This window comes from Xiphophorus maculatus, chromosome 6, assembly GCF_002775205.1.
Source record: "Xiphophorus maculatus strain JP 163 A chromosome 6, X_maculatus-5.0-male, whole genome shotgun sequence".
NCBI classification, from domain to species: Eukaryota; Metazoa; Chordata; class Actinopteri; order Cyprinodontiformes; family Poeciliidae; genus Xiphophorus; species Xiphophorus maculatus.
The window spans coordinates 1,652,766-1,675,583 of record NC_036448.1 but is presented as its reverse complement, the minus strand read 5'-3'; the positions used below and the strand labels follow the sequence as shown (position 1 = coordinate 1,675,583).

At 39.6% G+C, this 22,818-nt stretch overlaps 2 protein-coding genes across 3 annotated transcripts in view; both read left to right on the top strand.

The window, feature by feature from the left end:
• The first annotated feature begins 5,109 nt into the window (after positions 1–5,109).
• On the top strand, positions 5,110–12,909 carry LOC102221887 (ras-related protein Rab-36-like). The gene is made up of 11 exons (XM_023335923.1): positions 5,110–6,819; positions 7,489–7,573; positions 9,708–9,799; positions 9,888–9,962; positions 10,343–10,444; positions 10,519–10,583; positions 10,691–10,742; positions 11,325–11,406; positions 11,483–11,573; positions 11,689–11,802; positions 11,926–12,909. The coding sequence occupies exons 1-11, from the start codon at positions 6,758–6,760 to the stop codon at positions 11,985–11,987; spliced, it is 882 nt and encodes a 293-aa protein (XP_023191691.1). The 5' UTR covers positions 5,110–6,757; the 3' UTR covers positions 11,988–12,909.
• depdc5 (DEP domain containing 5) overlaps positions 11,710–22,818 on the top strand; it is a 47,747-nt gene continuing 36,638 nt past the window's right edge. The window contains exons 1-11 of one of the 2 annotated variants that reach the window (XM_023335921.1): positions 11,710–11,802; positions 11,926–11,966; positions 14,813–14,880; positions 14,972–15,059; positions 15,178–15,224; positions 16,197–16,282; positions 16,366–16,449; positions 16,816–16,865; positions 19,460–19,529; positions 21,984–22,062; positions 22,151–22,212. In XM_023335921.1, the coding sequence (XP_023191689.1) occupies positions 11,794–11,802; positions 11,926–11,966; positions 14,813–14,880; positions 14,972–15,059; positions 15,178–15,224; positions 16,197–16,282; positions 16,366–16,449; positions 16,816–16,865; positions 19,460–19,529; positions 21,984–22,062; positions 22,151–22,212 (684 nt within the window). In that variant the 5' untranslated portion in view covers positions 11,710–11,793. Of the gene's footprint in view, positions 11,803–11,925; positions 11,967–13,774; positions 14,304–14,812; positions 14,881–14,971; positions 15,060–15,177; positions 15,225–16,196; positions 16,283–16,365; positions 16,450–16,815; positions 16,866–19,459; positions 19,530–21,983; positions 22,063–22,150; positions 22,213–22,818 lie in introns of those variants that run through there. The other variant, XM_023335922.1, reaches the window with a different exon arrangement.

Sequence of the window (22,818 nt, the reverse complement as noted above, 5' to 3'; positions counted from 1 at the left end):
CCCCTTCCTTCCTTTCTTCCCCCCCCCAAGCAGACTATTGTTCCCCAACTTGGGAGCAATCGGTTAGCGCGTTCGGCTGTTAACCGAAAGGTTGGTGGTTCGAGCCCACCCAGGGACGGTTAATTTTCCAACTCCCTGTATAATGGTGACACCACTTTTTAATGGACAGTGCCTGTTGTATGCCAACTATGCCAGTTTAGTGTCCTTGTTCAAATTCTACAAAGACTAAATGATACAGCACAGTGCCCTGCTGTACATAATGTCCAGAATGTACCCTGCCTCTCACCCGTTGACTGCTGGAGAGGGGCACCTGCAGGACGTTATCAGAGGGTACTCACAAAACCAGGGGTGCTCAAGTCCAGTCCTCGAGAGATATCATCCTGCACATTTCAGAGGCTTCCCTGCTCCAACATACCTGAATCACTACCAGCCTTGATCAGAACTGAATGACTGCTGGTGAGGGAATTCAGCCATTTGATTCCGGTCTGTTGGAGTAAGGATGCATCTAAAAGTTGCAGGGCGATAGCCCTGCAGGATTGGACTTGAGCATCCCTGTACAAAACTATCATTGAATCTGATCCACACTAATATGCCACACGAACGCGATGTGCATGGCACAGGAACCGTGGATCTGACCCACACAAGGCCCAACTGTCGCCCTCAATTAGACACACACACAAACTTATATGCCCGCATAGGTTTTTTAAAATACTTTTTAAGAAATTCTACTAAATAATACAGACGGGAAAGCAAAACCTATCCAATGAGGAGGATGCTGATTCCCAGGCTCAGGTGGTTCATCTGAGACTTCCAGAGGAGGGTGTGAAGCGACAAAGTTTGCTTCATTCCTACAGTTTGTGACAAACGTTTTGACTAGATTTAACAGTTTAACTCTCCCAGTCCAATGTGACGCTGAGGAAGATGTCATGGTCTGTCAATGGAGAATCGATGTGTGTCCTGTCAGTGGGTCAGTTCCCAAAACCACAAGAAAAAATAAAAGGCAGGCTGTGCACATGCAGGATGAAAAACTCAGTTCGGGTTAATGCAACCCCTCTTGAAACTCCATCAGGTGTTGGTGGTATAGTGGTTAGCATAGCGCCTTCCAAGCAGTTGGCCTGGGTTTGAATCCTGGCCAACACATTTTTTACATTTGTTGCATGTACATCTTGAAAATTTGTCTTCTCACATATTCATGATTATCCTTGGAATGCTCCCACAGTATTGTGGAAGGAGGGTTACCCTGTGTTGTTGCGCAACACCCCCCCCCCCCCTCCTTTCTGTCTCTACTCTCTCACTCTCGTACTTCCTCTTCTGAGAGGGGAGATGTGCTACCAGCTCTCCTTCTAATGGGTTAATTGAGTTTCCTAAATCTGCTGGGATTTACCTTGTCCAGAACTGAAGTAAACTCTGTTTAAGCTGGTTTCGAGAAACGATTCGCCTAGTTTCTGACGGCCTACATCCAGGTGTCCCACCCTTCTTCCCCCTGTGAATTAGCCAGACTGAGCAGCCTACAGCCAACTAGTTTCACAGAGCACACCTGTTAATGGTCGCTCGTTCTCTATTTTACAACTTGCATTTGTTATTGAACCAGGTAGGTTTTAGTGACTCGGGCGAGTCCCAAGGATGATGTTTTACATTTGGGCTACCAGCAACCTAAAAACATTTTCCACTTCTTCCTCTTCAGAATCAAACATCACAGCTATTTTACAACCATCAAAGTGACTCATTAACTGAATGTCCACAACATCTTTTAGATTTTCTTTATGCTAAATATTTTATTAGTAAAGCATTTTTGCAAGGGTCAGTACAGCTTAATTCAGTAGCAGAAATAATCAAATAAGTAAAATCAATCATCTTGTCTATCTTTCCCTACTGCTGACACTGAGAACTAAAAAAGGGAACCTTTGAGAGAGACGGACGGAGTTTGACGTTTCGAACCCCAGACCTGGCCTGATGATGAAGAAGGTGTTGCAGCAGGAGGAAGATGTTGATCGGCGAAGGCAGGGATCTCTGTAGGTCTGATGAGCTTCTTCTCCGCATGGATGGTGAGGTCACACAGGACTTGGTGCTGGCAGGAAAAAAGGCACCAGTTCTTCTTCTTTGTCTTTGCCTTTGTCTTCATCTTTGTCTTTGGGGTCTGAACCCAGCCGATGAGAGAAGTGCGATTCGAAGCCACAGGCTGTGGGCCTGACGGGTTGGTCCCCATGAGTGGGACAGTCTTCAGCTCTGTGGCCCCGGCTCTTCTTCAGCTGCAGAGTTCTTTGTCCATCTCGATCTTGGCTCGAAGCTGCCCGGAGGATCCAACCAAAGGTTCCTCTGTTGCACCCACCTTTTATAGGGTTTATCCACCCTTTTGGGGCGTTTTCATTGGCTGTCTGCTTAGACAGATGACCTCACATCCATCACTGTCCTTCAGACATTTCCTGATGTCTGTGCTAATGTCTCAGGGTTGCTCAACCTCCTATGTCTCTTGCCTGCATGACCTTTTCCCTGAAACGTTTACGTTGTTCAACAACCTGTTTCCAAATAAGGCATTGGTCATCTCTGCTCTCCTGTTAGTTACCCTTTTTCCATTAACCTTTCACCTTTCACCTACTATCTACCTACAACATATCAGTGATGTTTAATTGCAGTTACACCTTTTTACACCATTTCAAGTTCAGTGTCAAAATCACATTTATATTACATTTATTTTCTTTAGCTTCTCTGATTTAGCATTCATTTATGATTTTATAACCATAACTTATTAATTATCCTCAACTTATTAATACTCACATTAATAACTCTTAATGTGAGTTATTACAGATGTTTTCTGAAAAGAAACCAAGAATAATCCATGATTCTAATTATTTGATACCAAAGTTACAGTTACTTGTTTTTCTTGTAAGTGTTCCCACAAATATAAGTGTAAGTATTATTACAAGTAAACCAATATTAATATAAGTATTTTACTTTGAATCTTATCCAATTACTCAAAATGTTTAGATTTCATTCTTTAAAACTTTACCTTTAAAATAAGGAGTAGTCTCAGCTATTTTTATAAATCTGCAGGCTGGAAACTTCCTCTTTTTCCAGGAAACCTGCTTTTCCTGTTTAATGACTCTCTCTGACTGACTATGATTTCTTATGATTAGATAGAAAAAAGTAGAATTAAAGCAAAGTTTGCATGAGACAAAAACAACACACACAACCAGATTTATTTTATTGACACCTAAGTCTACTGTTGGGCCTTGATGTCACTTGAGTGATTCATTTTAAAGATAACTTTATTTATTATTACTGTTAAACTAAAATCTCCAGCATGGGGAAGTGGGATGAGCTCGGATTTTCTTGACACCTGTGTAAAGTTCAATACAGATATCTTCACACAAAGAATGAATACATATATACAGACACACACTCACACCCCGACCTGTCCAGGTCTTGCCCAAAACGTTCGCTGGGGATATGCACCATCACCCTTCCCAACTCCACTAGGGACAAGGGTGTTAGAAAATGGATGGATGTATATATATGTATGTAAGATTTTATTTTAGCAGAAAAGGCTTTGGACTAAACTGTTACTCATGTTAGCCACTCTAGCACCAAGTACAGCTAGTCAATCAACCATCGCTGTGTTCAGGGAAGCGCTGATTAATAATCGAGAAATAAATATCAAGCCTGGAAAGTTGATATCATAACGGACTGAATGTTATGTTTTTAACATAATCTTTGCTCATCTTGTGGGGGAGGGGGGCCGGCAGTTGCCACGGTAACAGGTGTGCTTAAACTACAAAGAGAGAGAGAGAGTAAAAAGGTATGAGTGGTTTTGAGTTGATCACCTGTTCGGGTTATTTTACCTTTGTTTCCCTTTGCTGTGGCGCATTACTGTCATGTTGGCGTTTAAGCTTCTTGCCCACATGCAGAACACCACAGAGAACGGAAATCAGTTAAAGATTTTTTATTGAAGAAAACAAAGTAATCTGATATGGTGGGTATCCTGGGGTGGAATCTGGAAGGCAGCAGAAAACTGCAGAACAGGAGGAGATGGTGAGTTCGAGTCAAATGGGAAACAGGAGATGCGATAGGAATAGATCGGTTCTTTCTTTGGAAAGAATGATCACAATCAGGGAGGTCGTCTGTGGGTTCCAGGCTGAAGTCAAAGGATCCGGCTTCCGTAAACGAGCGGGATCCAGACAAGGAGGCTGCGGTGGAGGGCGAGCAGGTAAGTGCTGACTTGACGGAGGTGGAGGTGAGGTCCGAATACCAGCCGATGAAAACTGAGAATCTTGAGATCTGACGGGAGAGGTGAAAACGAGACTCGGGCAACCAGTGGGTACAGTCCACGGCATCACGAGGAGGGCTTTAACCAAAAGGCCAGGATGGAAGCCACTCTGGAGAATCCAAATCGTCTCGAGGAGTAAACAATACCTGAAGAGCACAGAGGACAACGAAGAGTTACTTAGAGGGGAAAAAAAACTCAGAGGGGCTCAGTTTACCAAGCAGGTAAAGTGCTGGCAGTCAGCTTCTTTAACCTCCAGAGGATGATGAGATGATGACCGCCAGGTGCGTAAAACCCATGGGCGCGCCTCCCAGGTAGACAGCCTCTGGCTCCATCTAGTGGGCCACAGTGATGCTACAGACCCACACCAGGAAGAGGGAAAAAAAGAAAAACCAAAAGGAAAAAAGGACAAAAAACCCCAGAACCCGACAATTACAGCCGCTGTAGTTTATAAACGTTGGACTAATGTATACGTCATTCACAACAAACATCAAATAGAACAAATATATTTCATAAAATTTTAACAAACAAATGGCTTCTACCGCGATAATTATGTGAAATTAAATTAATTATATCCCGGAACCCCCGCGGTGACCAATAGGCCGGAGCGGCGCTGAGCTGCGAGGGCCGCCGCCTGACGCAGCTTGCGGCTTTAATTTAAAATGAAATATTTGCCATACACCCCTGTTAAGGTGTCCATGCTTTGTTATGTTAAATTAATCTGTTTAAGTACTAATGTATGGCAAACCTCTTGTCAATAAATCGTTTCTTAGAATTAAGAATAAATCATATATTTTATATAATTTGATTGTACTGGTGAGGTTTGTAATCAAGAGCAATGTCACACACAAAAAAGAAAGACAGTGGCTGGTGAAGTGTTTGAGTGACCAGTAAAATAAATAAATAAATAAATAAATAATCGTTATCTCTGGCTAGTTGAAAAAAAAAGTCTCAATTTCCACCCGTTTGAAACCAACGCCACGAACAATGCTGATGGTTCTGAAGAGTAAACGATAACAGAGGGGACTTACTGCGGAAGGATAAAACAATTACGTTCACATTTTAGCTACTTGTTTATTTCTAGTCACATTCATTGTAGTGATATGTCACAGTGAGGCTTCCGTAGCCTGGGGCAAACTGATGAGCATGCGCTGTACATCCAGTTGTTGTCAGTCACACAGAGTAATAAAGTTGAGTTCTACAAGCTGCATAACTGGTTCTTCATAAAAGATAGCCGTTCACGACATTCATGGTATTACTTTTACTTAAAAAACAATTCCGCGAAATTAGCTGAAGCTAAGTGGCTTGAAGAATTAGCCGTGATAATTTCGGTAAGCAAGAATGCAACAATGAGGTTAGTCGAGTTTTGCTTGGATATACCATGCGTTTAAATCCTTCCTGTTCTTATGTAAATCCTTCGCTTATGATGTATAAAAAGTAGAACTGCAATGCTCTGGTCTGAATTCCACAGACCTCTAGTCCACCCTGTTCTGAGGCGCATTTTAGAACAACTCTTAGTTTGTCAACGACTTGTCTGTCCAACATGTAGGAGCCAGAGTCTGACCCAGAGCAGGAGAAAGAAGACGGCGAACCTGCAAAAGAAAATGTTATTGTTACACAATCAGGTCGGCAGCAATTGTTATCAACCAGAAATGTATTATTGTCTTCGGTAGCAGGTTAAAAAGTTTGATAAGTTGTGATTTTTATGTATTGTAACGATTCTGTGTTTTAGTTCTGCTGCGGTTCATGTGGTTATTTGTATTTGTTATAAGTTGCATTGTGATCATTTTTGTTATATGTAGTGTTAAGGGCTTCCCCTGGCTGACTGCTGGCTCCCGCTCACATGTGATAAGCCTGTCATGTGGGCGGGGGATCGGTGGAGAGGGAGTACCAGGACCGGAAGTGGGGAGAGTTCAGAGGGGAGTTAGCAGTGAAGCTAACAGTTGAGTGTGCCCGTTTGTATGAGGCGTGAGCTGCAGCCTCAGAAATAGCAGCTTGTACCTATTTCTAATAAACCCTGTTGGCGGGACTACATCTGCGGTGTTGGCGTCATTACATTATATTTAATGTCTCTCCTGTTTGTTTGTTTTACTTGTATAAATGTTCGCCTTCTGCTTTCCACCCAGGAGCTGTTACAACAAAGTTTCAGAATCTGACCACAGGGTGGCGCAATCAGTTTACGGTGCCCTAAGTTAAAACAATTTGCAAATATGAACTTATTTGTTGTTTTATAATAACATTACAGAAACATGTAGAACCATACAATTAGAGCAAAGCGGGATAGAGACCTTGATTTACCTTTTGCGTTCAAATGAAAAACATCGTCACTTTTATATCAAACAATCTCAAATGGTGCAACTTATACACTGCAGATCTGATTAGCCACTTTGCAATTAAACTATTTGTTAAAATTTATATAGAAAAGCGAAATCACATAAGAAATACGTTAATGTACGGTTGTCATGGTAACGACTTCCCCATGCAACAGTGTGAGGGATGCAGAGAGCAGTCATCCGCGGGGATCCAAGGAAGCAAAGATTTCACCTGAATCATTTGGGGTGAGTTTGGCTTATTCATTTAAAAGACACGGTTCCCTACCGACACTCGGTGTTTTCAGATCAAACATATTGATACGGGTATGTGAGGTGAATGAATAGTATCTAAGGAATCTTCATGTCTTATTAGCTGCATGTTGCACCTATTGCGAAACAAAATGAAAGTACATATCCGGTTACTACTTATCACAATAAAACAGTGATCGTAATCTGAAAGGTGGAATATTGTTGAGGGGAGACAGGAATCTAAAATAATCAAAAGTGAAACTAAAATAATTGTAATAGTTTGTAAAAGGAATGATATTTGATTTGATTGATTCATAGTTTTGTGACTTTGCCTTTATTTGAACGGGAATTGCTCTATTTCCGGTGTAGTACTCGATAGTTTCATAAACTGCAGCCACCCCAGCTACTCCGGTTTTATCACTATCCAAGCAGTTGTACAAACGTCATTCCACTCTTATGTCGGCACTTCCACTCATGTTATAATGTGGCAACCTACCATATGGAGAAAATTCCCCCCATAATACCATGGTCAAATGTTAAAAAATTTGTGGTAGTTAGACTAATGTTCAGAGAATAAATACAACCATTATCACACATTCTTCTTTAATTGCAGTTCATAAATATATAACTTGTTGGATAGTTTACAGATTGTTTTGTTTCTTTAAGTGCCATCATGCAGGATCACAGGAATGGTATGAAGCCATTTCCACCACCAGTCAGCAACAACAGGATCATCTCAGAATTCCCTCAAGTATATCCTTTTTTTTTCATGTTTACTGTGATGATAATTTATTTTAAATAGATGTAGGTCCACCAGAATCTTTGCACTGTGTTTACAGTTTTGTGAACCAGGAGTGTCCAACCGTAGCCCTAGAGATATACTGTCTTCCAAGCTGCAGATGCATCCCTGCTCCAATCCAGCTGAATTGAATGACTGAATTACCTCTTCACCCATTCATAAAGTTAGGGAAATGCTTGACTTAGAGTCATTAATTTGATTCAAGTGTGTTGGAAAAGGATTGCATTGAAAACCTGCAGGACTGGAGTTGTAAACCGTTGGACAGGGGAGCTCAAGTCCAGTTCTCAAGAGCTACCATCCTGCAACTTTAAGATGCTTCCCTGCTCCAAAATACCTGAATCAAATGAACGGCTTGTTAACAGGCCTGTTCAGAGCTGATCCTGGTCTGTTGGAGTAAGAATGCATCTATAATTGCAGGTCAGTAGCTCTGGAGGACTGGACTTGAGCTCCCCTGCTGTAGGATACAAGTGAGTATTTTACTTACAGTAGATCAGTGGTGTCCAAAGTCAGCCAGTATCCTTAATGTTTTCATTCTTTCCTTGGTTTAGCACACCTGAGTCAAATGATTGTTCATTAGCAGGCCCCTACTGAATTTTGACATGCTGAGGAGGAAACTATGTTACTTGGTGGTTTCCTCCTCAGGCAATTTGCCTTTAGGACCAGGGTTGGGAAATACTGCCAGTTAAATGAATGTCACCACCAGTGATGTCAGTAACGCGTTACATAGTAACTGATGTCAGACCACTTTTTTCAGTAGCAAGTAATCTAATGCGTTGCTATTTCAAATCCAGGAGTCAGACTACAGTTACTTATCGAAATCACTGTGCGTTACTATTCTCTTTTGTAATTTAATTTTATTTCCTCTACACGTCTTCGGGAGTGACCGCTGTTTCTATGCAACAGTATCACCAGCGACAGAAACATAAACAATGGAGGGAAGAGGAAGATGCGCATTTTGTTGCTGGAAAAACAGGAACTATTTTGAGTTTTGCTCGGCAAGTCTGATTATTATAAGCAGCTTTGGGCTTGTGTTTTTCTAAAGTCGCTTGCAGATTTAATGAGTCGCGGGTTGCGCTTTTTGGGCTTGGAAATAAGCAGACATAAACCCCAGAATGTGTCTGACATCCAGTTAGTTTAAGCTCTCCAGGCTCTCCATGTCCATCATTTCCCGGATGATCCGTCCCGTTGTGTCTTTGTTAATGTCAAGTTAATATTTTACCTGACACACGTCGAGCTTCATGTTGCGCTACAAAAAACTGCTAACATGGAGACTAATATGAACAGTGCATTGAACGTGAAAACAGCCACGAATGAACGAGTCCGTAAAGCTGTGCAACTAAACGCCATTATAGTTATTAATATTAAGATAAGAGTCACAAATCTTTGCAGCGGGACATCTGATCGAGTAGCAGGAGGAGCGCTGTGCTCTGACAGCAAACACAGGGCCGTAATGCACAACCTGGAGGCTAAAATACTATTTATAGCTTTCCAGACAATAGAAACACACAAAAACACGCACAAATTACTAAAGTTTTTACACGTTTAATTTTGACAGGAGGTGGGGCGTTGTTGTTAGCAGCTGCTGAAAGTAACTAAAAAAGTTACTTTTAATGTAACTTAGTTACTTTCCAACTCAAGTAATCAGTAATCTAATTAAGTTACTTTTTCAAGGAGTAATCACTAATTCGATTAAAGTTACTTTTTGAAAGTAACTATGCCATCACTGGTCACCACATTCAGGATTATCAGAATTATTCTTTGTAATGACAAGTAACAGGGACGGACTTGATGTTGGACCTTTCCTTTTATATCTTTTGGCTAAAATTTTATATATTTTAGCTCACTTTTCTCATTAGCATTTAATGTATTTATTCATATATTTTAAACTTATGCTTTACATTTGATAAAGGTTTACAGGTATGTAAGATTTCATGTGTATATGTGTGCTTGAGTGGGTTAGATTGTATGTGTCTACTGTGTGTAATGTCACTATGTGCGCTGTGAGCTACTGTAACCAAGGATAAATTCCTTGCATTTGTGAATGTATTTGGCAAATAAAACCTGATTCTGATTCCATTGTTTTCAGTGCTACACTCCAGAGGCCTCCTTCCAGCTGAAGACAGACTGGGACATTCAGACTAAAGCAGCCTTTAAACACCAAGCTGCCAGGCTGCAGACGTGAGTCTCCAATTGTTGTTTTTTTCCCCCAATTACGATGAACATCACTTTGTAACATCAATTTTAAAAATCAATGTCTTTTTGAAAGATGGGATCGCCAGAAAATGTCTAAAGTGGTAGTTGTCGGAGACCTCAATGTCGGAAAGACCGCCCTCATTAAAAGGTAATTTAATGAATATATATATATATATATATATATATATATATATATAATCTCAGAATTCAGCCTTCAATTGGAGTCTATGTGTATGATGTTCACTTTCCACCCCAGGCCTAAAAAACAGTTAGTGGAGCTGATACTGCCTAAGGAGAACTGATACCCAGACTACATTATCATTATCATTATCTTTCATTCAGCATTTTCTTTTTCGTTGAAAGCCACCACTTTCAACAAAAAAAAGTTGAAAGTGGTATATTAATACACAGTTTCTGTGTATTAATATTCAATCTTAATCTTTTGTATTTGGTGATACCTTTTTATTATTAAGTGCACCCACCATTTGTAATGATAAAGGAAGTGTTTAATTTTTTTTTCTTTTTCAGATTTTGTAAAGATGTCTTTGAAAGAGACTACAAAGCCACAATAGGAGTGGATTTTGAGATTGAGAGGTTTCAGATATTGGGAGTACCTTTCTCCCTTCAAATGTAAGTGCTATAAAAAAAAATCATCCATCCTGTGTGTTTTCCTCTTTGTGCTGATCGTTGACATTTTCTTCTAGCTGGGATACAGCAGGGCAGGAAAAATTCAAGTGCATTGCATCTACATACTATAGAGGCGCTCAAGGTGAGACGTTTTTGTAATATCTATCTTTCACTGTACATCTATTGCTGAATGAGACGCTTCAGATGTGGAGTCATATAAGCTAATTAGATCCTACTGATTTTGTCCAGTGATTGTCACAGTGTTTGACATGGCAGATATTCAATCCTTGAATCATGCACGGTAAGATTTATTTATTTATTTTTTCCAGTGTTGTAGAAAATGTGTTTTAGAACTTGATGATCAATACTTTTATAGTTATTGTATGGAAGCACAACAAAATTGATTTCAGTACAACCCATCCAAGAAGACAGGTGGCTAGGGCTGCAGCTATCATCCGTGGTGCTGCCACTTAAGTTGTGGATCAATCCAGCAATTTACATTATTTCTGTAAGTAAAAACAAAAATAGGGGCTTGGGGTGAAGTGGCATGGATTCAAATTTCTCATTTGCTAACCTAAGCTGACAGAGACGGCATGCAGAGAATTACATAGAAATAAAGGTCTACGGTAGCTTTAGAAACACTGCAGAGATTTACATCTGAGATGGGAGAATCTGTTGCCTGGAAAACTTAATCAAACATTCCACAAATCTGGCTTTATTGAAAAGTTGCATAAAAAAGAAATTGCAAAAAAGTCTGAACTGCTTGTTAGTCTTGTTAGCATCATTCTGTAATAACGTCAAACTTTAAATTAAATTTATTCTAACTTAAATATGTGCTGAATATAAATGTATACAATACAATTTGAGGTGGTTCTTTTTATAGTCAGTGGTTGGAGGAAGCCATGAGAGAAAATTATCCCAATTCTTGTTTCATCTTCTTGGTTGGCACCAAGACTGACCTTCTGGTGAGTGTCTTCTAAATCGGATGCATATGCTGAAAGAACATACATTCTTCTGTTGCACAACTAAGTTTATGTAAAGCCCTCAGATGAAAGGGAGAGAACTGAAAAAGATGCAGTCCATATTGCAGCAGAGATGCATGCAGAGTTCTGGACACTTTCAGCCAAAACAGGTAACACTTAGACTTCATGCTGTCCGTTGTGTATGCTGCAGTTTAAACAGCTTTCATCCACTGAGTACATGTTATGTTACAAGTCTATGTTAGAACTATTTGCTGTCATTTGCAGGGGAGAACGTGCAGGCATTTTTCTTTAGGGTGGCTGGTTTGACTTTTGAAAACTGTATAATGAAGGACATGGAGAAAGGTGTTCCAGCTAGTATTGGCTGTGGGAATGCTATCAGTGAGTAAATAAGTCTGATTATGTCAGAAACTTACAATGAATGAATAAATATACTTTATTAATCCCAGAGAGAAATTCACAATAAGAGTTCTTGTATAGACATAAACATGTTTGTCTTGTCAGAATCGGATCGTATCATTCTCGCAGAGGGCACATATCCCAAGGTGAGGAGAAGCTGCTGCTGATAGTCTGCCTGTTGGGGAGAGCTGGTCCACATAGATACAGCTGCAAGAATCAAAGTAACTGGCCATGTTCCACCAGACTGAAATGTGCCTATATGTTCTTTTCTTTCTCAAACCACCATGTATTTCTAAGTCTGTAAATAATTCAATCAAATCTTAATGGGTTGACACTTCCAGTGTTTTTCACGGTGCATGTTATATGACAATAAACTCAAATTATGTCCTGATTATGTGGACAGTAGGCACATAAAATACAGATTTAGATGGATGTACTATTTTAAAAGTAAACTATAGGAACTGTTTGGAAAAGGCAGATATCTTTTTTGCTTAAATTCTTCCTGTGAGCAGATGTATTACATCTTTCTGAGTCTAAGGTGTCTTTTCCTTTAATCAGTGTTTAGTGGACTATGTCTCATCCATCTTGTGTAAAGCACAGAGGAAGTATGTATTATAAAATGTATGTGTCTCAAGAGTAATGGTTATGTGAATGGTTCTAAATGTTTATGAACTATAACCCCTTATGAAGAAGAACATCATTGAACCCACTGTTACTGGGACCCCACTATGGAGCCAGGCCTGCAGGTGGAGCACACTGGCAAGCCCCTGGTGGCCGGGCCTTAACGCATGGACCTCAGCCAGGGACAGCTTGAAGAGAAAACGTGGCCCCCCTTCCCACCACCACCTGTGGGAGGGGCCAAAGGGGTCAGGGGCAGTGTGGGATGGGTGATGGCCAAGGGTTAGGACTTTGGTGGAAGTGGATGGATGGATGGACATAAATTAAAACATGGGTAAAAATTCTAAGTAATGCAGCTGTTTCTTATAAACAAGGGTTCCAGTATTTTTCCTCGATAAGATAAGATAAGATAAGATAAATCTTTATTGTCATTGTCACAAGGACAACGAAATTCAAAGGGTGCCATCAGTCGGTGCACATGCCCAAAAACAAAAAATAACTGTCTCACAATTCACACACAACACAAGAATCAACAAACAACCTGAACAAGCCCCTGACTGAAGACTCTATTAGAGTAATGCTAGGGGTTCTCAATTATTGTTTTTGTTTAATGATATTCATTTTTGCATACTGAGCTCCTGATCAAGTCTTTTTTAGCCTGTTCAGCGTTTTCAATCATTGACTCTTACACTGCTGTGTTGCTAGGTCCACCTCTGGTTAAACATTTCCCTATTACACACAGCTCATTTAAATGAAAGGGTCAGCAGGCCTTGGTACCTTTTCGATGTTGGCGACTAGGTAATTCAGTCAATTGAATCAGGCTTTGTGGAGCAAGGACACATCTAAAATGTGCACTAAAGAGCACTAAACCTTAATTTATAATTTTTAATGTTCTTTGTTCACAAGAACAAAGTCGACCATCTATCGCCTGAAGAACATCTCCAGGATTAAAGGACTAATTTGTCAGCCAGATCTAGAGAAACTCATCCATGCGTTTATCTTCATTCATGCGTTTATTGATTACTGCAACAGCGTCTTCACAGGTCTGTCCAACAAATCAATTAAACAGCTGCAGCTGATCCAGAACGCTGCTGCTGGTGTTCTCACTAAAACCAGGAAGGTAGAGCACATAACACCAGTTTTAAAGTCCCTCCACTGGCTCCCTGTAGCTCAAAGAACAGACTTTAAAATACTGTTGTTAGTTTATAAATCACTGAACGGCTTAGCACCACAATACATTAAAGATCTACTGCTGTTGTATCAACCTTCCAGACCTCTCAGGTTCTGGTTCTGGGGATGCAGAGCAGACCAGAACCAGAACCAAACGAGGAGAAGCAGCTTTCAGCATCTATGCACCACAAATTTGGAACAAACTTCCAGAAAACTGTAAAACAGCTGAAACACTGACTTATTTGCTTGTTATTTTAAAGCTGACGCTGTAAAATGCCTCCATACACCGAGTATTAGACTTTTAGTAGGATCGACTAATAACATAGCCGAAGTGAGCACTCTTTCAAACGAACAATCTTCAAACAGTAGAGAACCAATCACGCTACAGCTTTTGATGCTTCTTATGTAGAGAGCCAATCACGATAGAGGTTTGGAGGAAGTGTTGTGGGACCGTTTCAAGCTAGTATAGGACTAAATATACGTACAGCCTAAACGGTTCTTCATTGCTTTCATTATATTAAAAATAAAATGTATGTGGGAATATATAGAAACATCACGAATTGTTCTGAAGGGTTCGTGTTAATTTAGTGGTCATTTGACGCACTACACGTCAGCTTTCTCGGAGTCCCATGCTAGACGGCAAACGTTACCTTTCCAAAGCTGCCTCTGGGAGTTGGGGCTCCCAGTGTTTTCAGGTACGATTACATGTAGTGTTTATTCGTTTTTATAAATGTATTAGCTTTTATATTTTCAAATTGTACTTGCAGCATCGACTTAGTTCAAGGCATCAAGGAACGTAAACTTTTGGGGCTACATGCTACATCTAGGAACTAACACTGCACATCACCACAATCCCACCATTACCACAGTGAAAAATGACAGTAATAGCGTCGTGCAGTGGGGATGCTATTATATAGGGAAGTTGCATTGAGCTAAATACAGTGCAGTCATAGACGAAAATCTGGTATAGCAAGAGTTAGCTTCTAGCTAAACATCCAGCCAGAGGTAGTTTAGATCAAAGCATGTTCATGTGGCCCAGTAAAACTTCAGATCTATAAACCTTTGAGAGGCTCTATAAATAATTTGTGTTTATAATGTGAAAAAATCTGAAATGTTCAAGAGTAATGTATACTTTTGTCGGGCACTATTCTAGTTTTAGCTTAAATGAAAAATAACCTGTATTGGCAAACTTTTCTTTCTTTAGCTGTTCCAGCATGAAGACAAATAAGTCTTATAAACTCGTACTGCACAAGAAAGGTTTTGGCGGAAGTGGTAAGAAGAAACTTTGAATGCCTCAGTCAGCACCTATTGATGTAAATGTTTTAGTGGGATTGTATTGAAAATGAGCTTATTCACTGAGCAGATGATGAGCTGGTTGTCAACCCAAAAATCTTCCCTCAAGTCAACCTGGGAGACATAATTGAGATTGCTCACCCTACAGATGACTACAGGTGAGATGACTTAAAACAAGAAATGATGATCTGGATGGCTTATATTGTTTTGCTGAACTTTTTTTATTTGTTGTTGACACTCGATGAGTGTGATATGACTGTGTCTTTTGGTTTGCAGTCCTCTTCTGCTTCAGGTGAAAAGCTTAAAAGAGGATCTTCAGAAAGGTAAATAAAGTGTTATCCTGGGGGATTAGTTGCATTGACTGAGGCTTGGTTGTTGCAGCAGTGGTGACCAACAAGAAGTACAGAACTAGAATAAGTTATAATTCACCTCTGTCAGTCTGCCCAGGACAAGCCACAGCTGGCTAGTGTACTGAAACTAGCCATCATCAGTGTGAATGTGTGCGTGAATGGCTGAATGAGTGTAGTGTGAAGTGCTCTGGGATCCTCTGGACTTGATAAAGAGCTGTACAAGTACAGGCCATTTACCATAATAGGAGTGCAACAATAAATCCACCCCAATTTATTTTATTTTGGGAGTTCGGTGATCAGCTGGAACTTGCATGTGAAGCCGATCTCATCCACCAGTTTTATCTACTTTCTAAGAATCAACCACTGTCTCTTTGCACTGCAGAGAGAGAGGACTGACTGACAGACCCACCCATCAGGTCACGTCTTAACGTGCGCGGTTAACTATAGTCACCCCACTGTTGCCAATTTAGAAACTTTGTTGCTATACTTAGTGACTACTGATTTCAGATTTCTTTCAGACGAAAAAAAAAATGAAATCAGAATCTGCAGGTCAGGTTTTTTAGTGATTGGTGTGTCTTTATATATAAATTGGCTATGTCCTTTCTCTCAAAATGTTGAGAGCAAGGACATAGCTCTCAACATTTGAGAGCTCAAATGTAGCTCTCACTATCCACTTTTATCTTAGTGGATAGTGAGAAATAATAAAAAAAAAATCTTTTGTCTTTGGCCACCTTATTTTTCTGGGTTGAACTTGAAGTGAACCTTGTGCAGAGAAAAGTTAGTTCTTTTTTGTTTTGTCACATTCTAAGTTTTTTATTTTTATTTTTTTACATCTTGGAGCATAAACCATCAAATCTGCCATAAATCTCTTGATGCCACACTGCAGAACCTTTGCAATGACTTCATGCTTTGCATCATCATGCTGGGCATCATCTTCTTTTGCAGAGACCATCAGTGTGGACCAGACCGTAGCACAGGCTTTCAAGCTTCGTGCCTATCAGGATGTTATTGTTAATATAGTTGACCCTAAGGTATGCTTATTTTGACTGACTTTAACTTTGTTCACCTGCTGGTAGTGCAGAATTTCTAACGAATTTGTGTTTTCCACCAAAAGGATGTAACACTCGATCTGGTGGAACTGACGTTCAAAGATCAGTACATTGGCCGAGGAGACATGTGGAGGCTAAAGAAGAGTCTGGTGGGCCATGTGAATGCTGCCAATGCATACTCCACAATAACAAGGAAATCAGTTCCATTACCCCCACCCTTGAAGTGGCAACAACAAGAACAACATTCTTTCTGGCCAGGATATGTCATACATTTGTGAAGTTTTCATGGTTTCTTTTTACTGCAGAATTAAAGTGTAATATGCATTACCCAAGAAAAATGCTCTACCCAGATAACAAAAAAAGCTGCATGAACTTCCCAACTAGGACTGAAATAAGATAATTCTGTCTTGTTATTTTTGCAGCCCTGAGAGACTGAACACATTTTTCTATCCTAGTGTAGTTTTTTTTGGCCGTTTGTTTAATACTGTGTGTAATTTATGTCATTTGTGTTTTAGGTGAGCACTTGTGCTTATGTGACTCAGAAAGTGGAGTTCGCAGGAATCAGGTACGTTACATTGGCTTCACAGGACTTGATGTTGAATTGACTTTGAAAAATTTTTGGAAACTTGGGATTAGAAGCCTGAAATGTAATTTTATTCAGCAATTTAGCAGTTTTAAGTATATATTTTTTAGTTCTGTGCAAAATAAAATTATGCAATATAAGGACATATGACATTACAATATTGTTGTTCTACTTAAATTTTCCCTTCATTAAAATGTCCGTACTGTTCCTCTTGTGGTTTGTGATGTGGTGTCAAGATCTATTTTGCACTCAGAAAATGTGTCATTTATTGATCAAAACTAATGTGTTAAAGTCCTGGCCCTAAAAATGTCTCTTTTAATCAGGAGTTGCCCTAGACTTTTTTGTTCTCCATCATTTGACGGACAGCATTAAAAAAACCCCAAAATCTCCTATTTTTACCCGTCAAATTATAATCATATTAACATATGCTACTTTGGGGATTTTTAGTTAATATTCACCTAGTTGAACGTGAATCCAGATCCCATCACACATAAAGGAGATGAATGCATCTACCTTTTTCTCTGGAGTGACAAAAACCACTGACTGTGGCCCCAATAACTTATAATAAGTGAAATTAAACGACTCCAATTAAATTACCAGCACTTCACCTACTGCGGTCTGAACACACAGCTTCATAAATTCCTCCTGGTCCACATCTGCAGAGAAATCTGCACTGGTTCATCAGTCAGTTGGATCTGTCTGATCCAAAGCGATCAATTGAACTCTGCGAGCTTTTTACCCTGTGCGCGGTCCGGGCGTGCGCTTTTACGAGGATCTTTGTGCGCGGTTTCGCTTCTCCAAAACGGACAGGTGTTACGTCTGCCGCTCTTCTGAGCGCCGCTCTCCTATTGGAGACAGGAGGGTAATGCTCCATTTGTTAAAACCGCTGGGTGAGTTCAGTTTAATTCTTCGCAGTGGCGGAGGCACGTCCGCATTAGCTGTGCAGCGCACTGCGCTTGTTACAGCCTGATTAATTTCTGCACCTTTATTTATTTCCTCAAGTTAAACTGCCGGGACCTCTCTTTAGACTATAAATGGATTAACATAACATTGAAAACTCTTTAGTTTTCTCTATTCTAATGGAGACTGGAATTAAACGCGTCATGTCAGCCAAAGGTTTGAAATGCGCTTCCTAACCACACACTCCAAAGCGTCCAGTCCGTAACTCTTCAACACGCTGTCAGCTCCGGTCAGAAAGACGCATTTAGTTCAGTGTCCACTATAGCATATTCAGAAAGGATTGTATTTATTAATTGATTTTAGTTGCCTCTGGGATGAAATCTTTGCTTCAAGTCTATAATGTCTGCCCATGAGCACCAATCAGGGGTGTTAATAATAACCTGTCAAATGACCGACGGGCTTCAAATTTTCCCGTCATTTAAAAAATAACTGGTCAAATACGGAAAATATTCTGACCTGTGCTTTTAATGTCAGTGTGTGGCAAAAAGTTGTATAGTTTTTAATACAATATATGTAAACATCTGGTTTCAAGTTTACTAGGCAAACCTGAAGAACCGACAGTTTTGTTGATAAAGCTGGTGACCAGAAACAATTATTTGTTACTACTAGATGTGTATAAAAGATCGATTCTATAGAAAATCACAATCCCTAGTCCTGGGAATTCTTAGTCTGTTCAAAATGTCTAAAAAAAATTAAATTGATTTTGTACGTCTTTGCCACTGGTATTTGTGATTGCACTGCATATTGCATTATGCATTCACTGACCACATAGAAGACCTTCTTGCCCACTGTTTGTATTTTGAATACTCCTTTAGTATTGCTTTATTAAAATAAAACCCAGACAGCTAATTTCAGTCACATAATGTAAACAGAATCTCTAGACTGTTTGCATAGAAAAAATTGGTTTCTGAATTAAAAATAGTTTTTGAGTCAAATCGTGACCTTAAAAATCAGAATCGAATCTCTGTATTTTACACATCAAACCCTTACTGGAAAGATAAGAAAAGACACCAAACCAGGAACATTACTGAACGGTCAAATTCAGACTACAAAAGTTGTAGTGCAAAGTCTTATTTTATCAACATGTTAAGCAAACTGTTGAACAGCCTCTTTTGTATTTGATAAAGTCCCGACTCCATCCCACAGGTCTCAGACATCTGCTCGGTCTAGAGAACCATCGCCTCATATGCGCAGTTAGACACAAAACATTCACTGGAGAGACTGTTTGACGGTTTTATATTGTAGTATTTAAGGTTCTGTAATTATTCCCACACTGTCCAGACTGAAAGGTTTTTCATGATATTTAAGTTTATGCAGTGATCCAACTACTGTAGATCAGCCTATGGAACATTTTCTCAATTAGACTTTCTAAGCTTCAAAGTAAACCTCAAGTCCTGCGTTACTGAACAGCTAATAACAGCTTGATTTTCCTCCACTGCTCAGCCAGTCCACATGGACAAAAATGTGACCTGCGACCGAAGTGTGCCATAAGCTGACATCAAAACTGATAAATTCTGACATTTTGGGTGCTATTCTTCATTGGACACACTGTTTAGTTGAGGTTAATGTTCACTGTTGTTAATGTTTCGGTGTTTTGGGTTTTTTTTTTTTTTCAGAGCCCAGGCCAGTGAATTATGGGTGAAAGGAGAAAAAGTGACCTGTGGCTACATTAGTGAGAATACCAGAGTAAGTTATGAAAAACAAATGAGTAAGGAGCTTTCCTGGAGAGTCCGGCTTTGATATGGTGACATTTTTATAGCTAATTTTACTGATCCATAGTTGTACACAGTCTCATACAAACACTGTTAATATACACTGCCTGGCCAAAAAACAGAAGTCGCCACCTGAATTTAACTTAGCAAATAGGTACAAACCTCCTATTAGATAATTAGTGCATGGGCAATTATCTTTCAGCTGGCAATAGAATGCTGATCCAGAATGCAGCTGCTGATGTTCTCACTAACACCAGGAAGATAGAGCACATCACCCAGTTCTAAAGTCCTTCCACTTTAAAATACTGTTGGTTTATAAATCACTGGACAGCTTAGCAATACAAAACATTAGGAAGGTTGATACAACATCTGCTGTTGTTGTATCAACCTTCCAGACCTCTTAGGTCTTCTGGTTCTAGTTCTGCTCTGCATCCACAGAACCAGAACCAAACATGGAAAAGCAGGGTGGTACATAGAACAGCTTCTAGGTAACACACATCTGGAACAGACTTCCAGAAAACCGCAGAACAGCCAAATCACTGAGTGCGTTTAAATCAAGACTAAAAACCCACCTGTTTAGAGTTGCTTTTGAACCATAATAAATGAAACACTTACCAACATTTTGATATGTAATAATGGCACTTGACTATCGTATTTTCCGCACTATAAGGCGCACCTAAAAGCCTTCAATTTTCTCAAAAGCCGAGAGTGCGCCTTATAATCCGGTGCGCCTTATATGTGGACCAATATTGAGCCACAACAGGTCTGGCAACTACGGTAAGCAGCCGCCGACTTCATTTTCCCCCGTAGAAGAAGAAGCGGCGGTGCACGCTGGGTTTTGTGTAAAGACCCCAAAATGGCTCCTATTAAGAGACACGCTTATGACGCAGAGTTTAAACTCAAGGCGATCAGTCACACGGTATCAATGGTGCGGAAGTGGATATATATTGTGATTGCACTAACGTTTGATTTACCGTAACAGTATCAGACTGTTTTTTATGTGTTTATTGAATCGAGGAAAAGTTCCCCTCCACTATATGTTATGCCTTGCTGTTGCTAAAAGATAAACTGTGTCACGAAAATACCACGTCACTGACTTTACCTCGGGGAAAATAATAAAACAGCTGTTTATTCATTTTGGGAATGAACAGAGTTGTCAGAACGCTGGTTTGTAATCTATTAATAAAGTTTGACTGACCTATCTGACTATTTTGTTGACATTCTCTTTAGCGCAGTTCCATCTAATGGATGCATGACATAACCCCAGCCTCTACTGTAGCGTCTATTCTATGCGCCTTATAATGCGGTGCGCCTTATATATGAAAAAAGTTTTTAAAATAGGCCATTCATTGAAGGTGCGCCTTATAATGTGGTGCGCCTTATAGTGCGGAAAATACGGTAAATATAATGTTTACAGTAAAAATATAATGTTTACACAGAAGACTGTGTGGTGTATTTTCATGTTTTTATGATGTAAAGCACTTTGAATTGCCTTGTTGCTGAAATGCACTGTACAAAAAAACTTGATTACTTCATGACTTTCACCAGTAGTGACACCCGGCTGTTGATCATATGACTAGTGTGATGTGAAAAAGTTTTTCCATTGCAGTTCTGCAAAATACATCTATTTTATTTTAGTCAATTCAAATTCAATTATATTCAAAAATATTTATTAATCCCGTAGGAAAATTATATGTTGTTGTAAGTAATTAATTCAAATTCTTCAAAGAATATTGTAGACACGGCCACCTCATTATAGCGCAATAAGTTTTTATTTAAAAAAAGTTATTTGAAATTAACATGTTTCCGTTAAGAAAATTTATTTTAGTAATTTCAGTTTGTGCAAATATATTGCTATTGGAAATGCAGCTATTGCCAGAATTCATTTGGCTCAAATTATGACAGTGTGATTGAGAGAGTAGACATGGATCGTCCTCCACAGAGTTCACACCTGAACCTCACTGAGAATCTTTGATCTATTCTGTCTGGAGAAAAAGTGACCTGTGGTCAGACTCTTCCATCATCAATACAAGATGTTGGTGAAAAATGAATGCAACACTGGATTAAAATAAATGTGATGATATTGCAGAAGCTTATCAAAACAATATCTGTGTGTGAGTTCTGTAATCCAAGCTAGACATGGTGAAAGGAAATATAATGTGTGATTTCATTTTATTTATTTTTTTCTTTCTTGTCTTACTTTGTTTTTGGTCAGGCAGTGTACCTCCATATATTTGACCCGATTGTCCATTCAATAGACACTGAAACATCATTTCACCACACTGTCCTTTTAGAAAAATAATGAAGGCATATTTGGAAACAAGGAGCAAAACATCCAAGTCAATCCTCAATACATTCATCTTATCTTCATAGCACTTCTTTCATGTTGAGTTATTAATTATATCAACATGATGTTCTGGTTTCTCAGGTGGTTTTTAGATCAACGTCTGCTATGGTTTACATCTTCATCCAGATGAGCTGTGAGATGTGGGATTTTGACATATATGGTAAGTCATACTTGAGGGGTATCTAACTTGCAGCTCCTTCTTCTGCATCTTCAAAGACAAAGGTTTTACTAGAATGTTTTACTTTTAGGGGATCTGTACTTTGAGAAGGCGGTCAGTGGTTTCCTGTCTGACCTGTTCACTAAATGGAAGGTTTGTGTCCTTTAGTTGTTGTTTTACTAACCTCCAGTCTTGACCTGTTGCTAAATTTATTCTTAGAGTGTTGTTCAACACTTCTGTTTGAAGCCCATTTTAATCATAAGCTTTTATGTATTGCAACATGACTAAAAATAATAATCTGGACCAGGATTTGAAATCAAATAGAAGAAACCAAAATATAGGAGTGGGTTCCCCATATACAGAGGTTAGTTCTTAATGCATCCATCCATTAAGATCAGATTCGGTTCAAAGATCAGGAACCAAAGTGGCCAATTTAGCTTTTTTCATCTAAGACAGCTGGCCAAGGTTAAGCTTGGCCAGCCTGGTGCAGCATTCACCTCAAAGCAGTCGGTGAAGGCAGACGCTTTTTTCCTCTGCTCCCCTCACTACCCATTCTCCCCCTGCTTGCTCTGTTTTTGTGCTGCTTTTTTGCAGCCTTTCTTTGCACATCCTCCAAATCTACAAATTATCTGGTTAACTAGTTTCAATGCAATTGATCAAATTTTCTAAATGAGAAAACTGGGGAGAGGAGAGTCCACTTGTACTGTGGGGACACACCCGGAGGGATACATCCTGGATTTATTTGGAGTCATGATAACA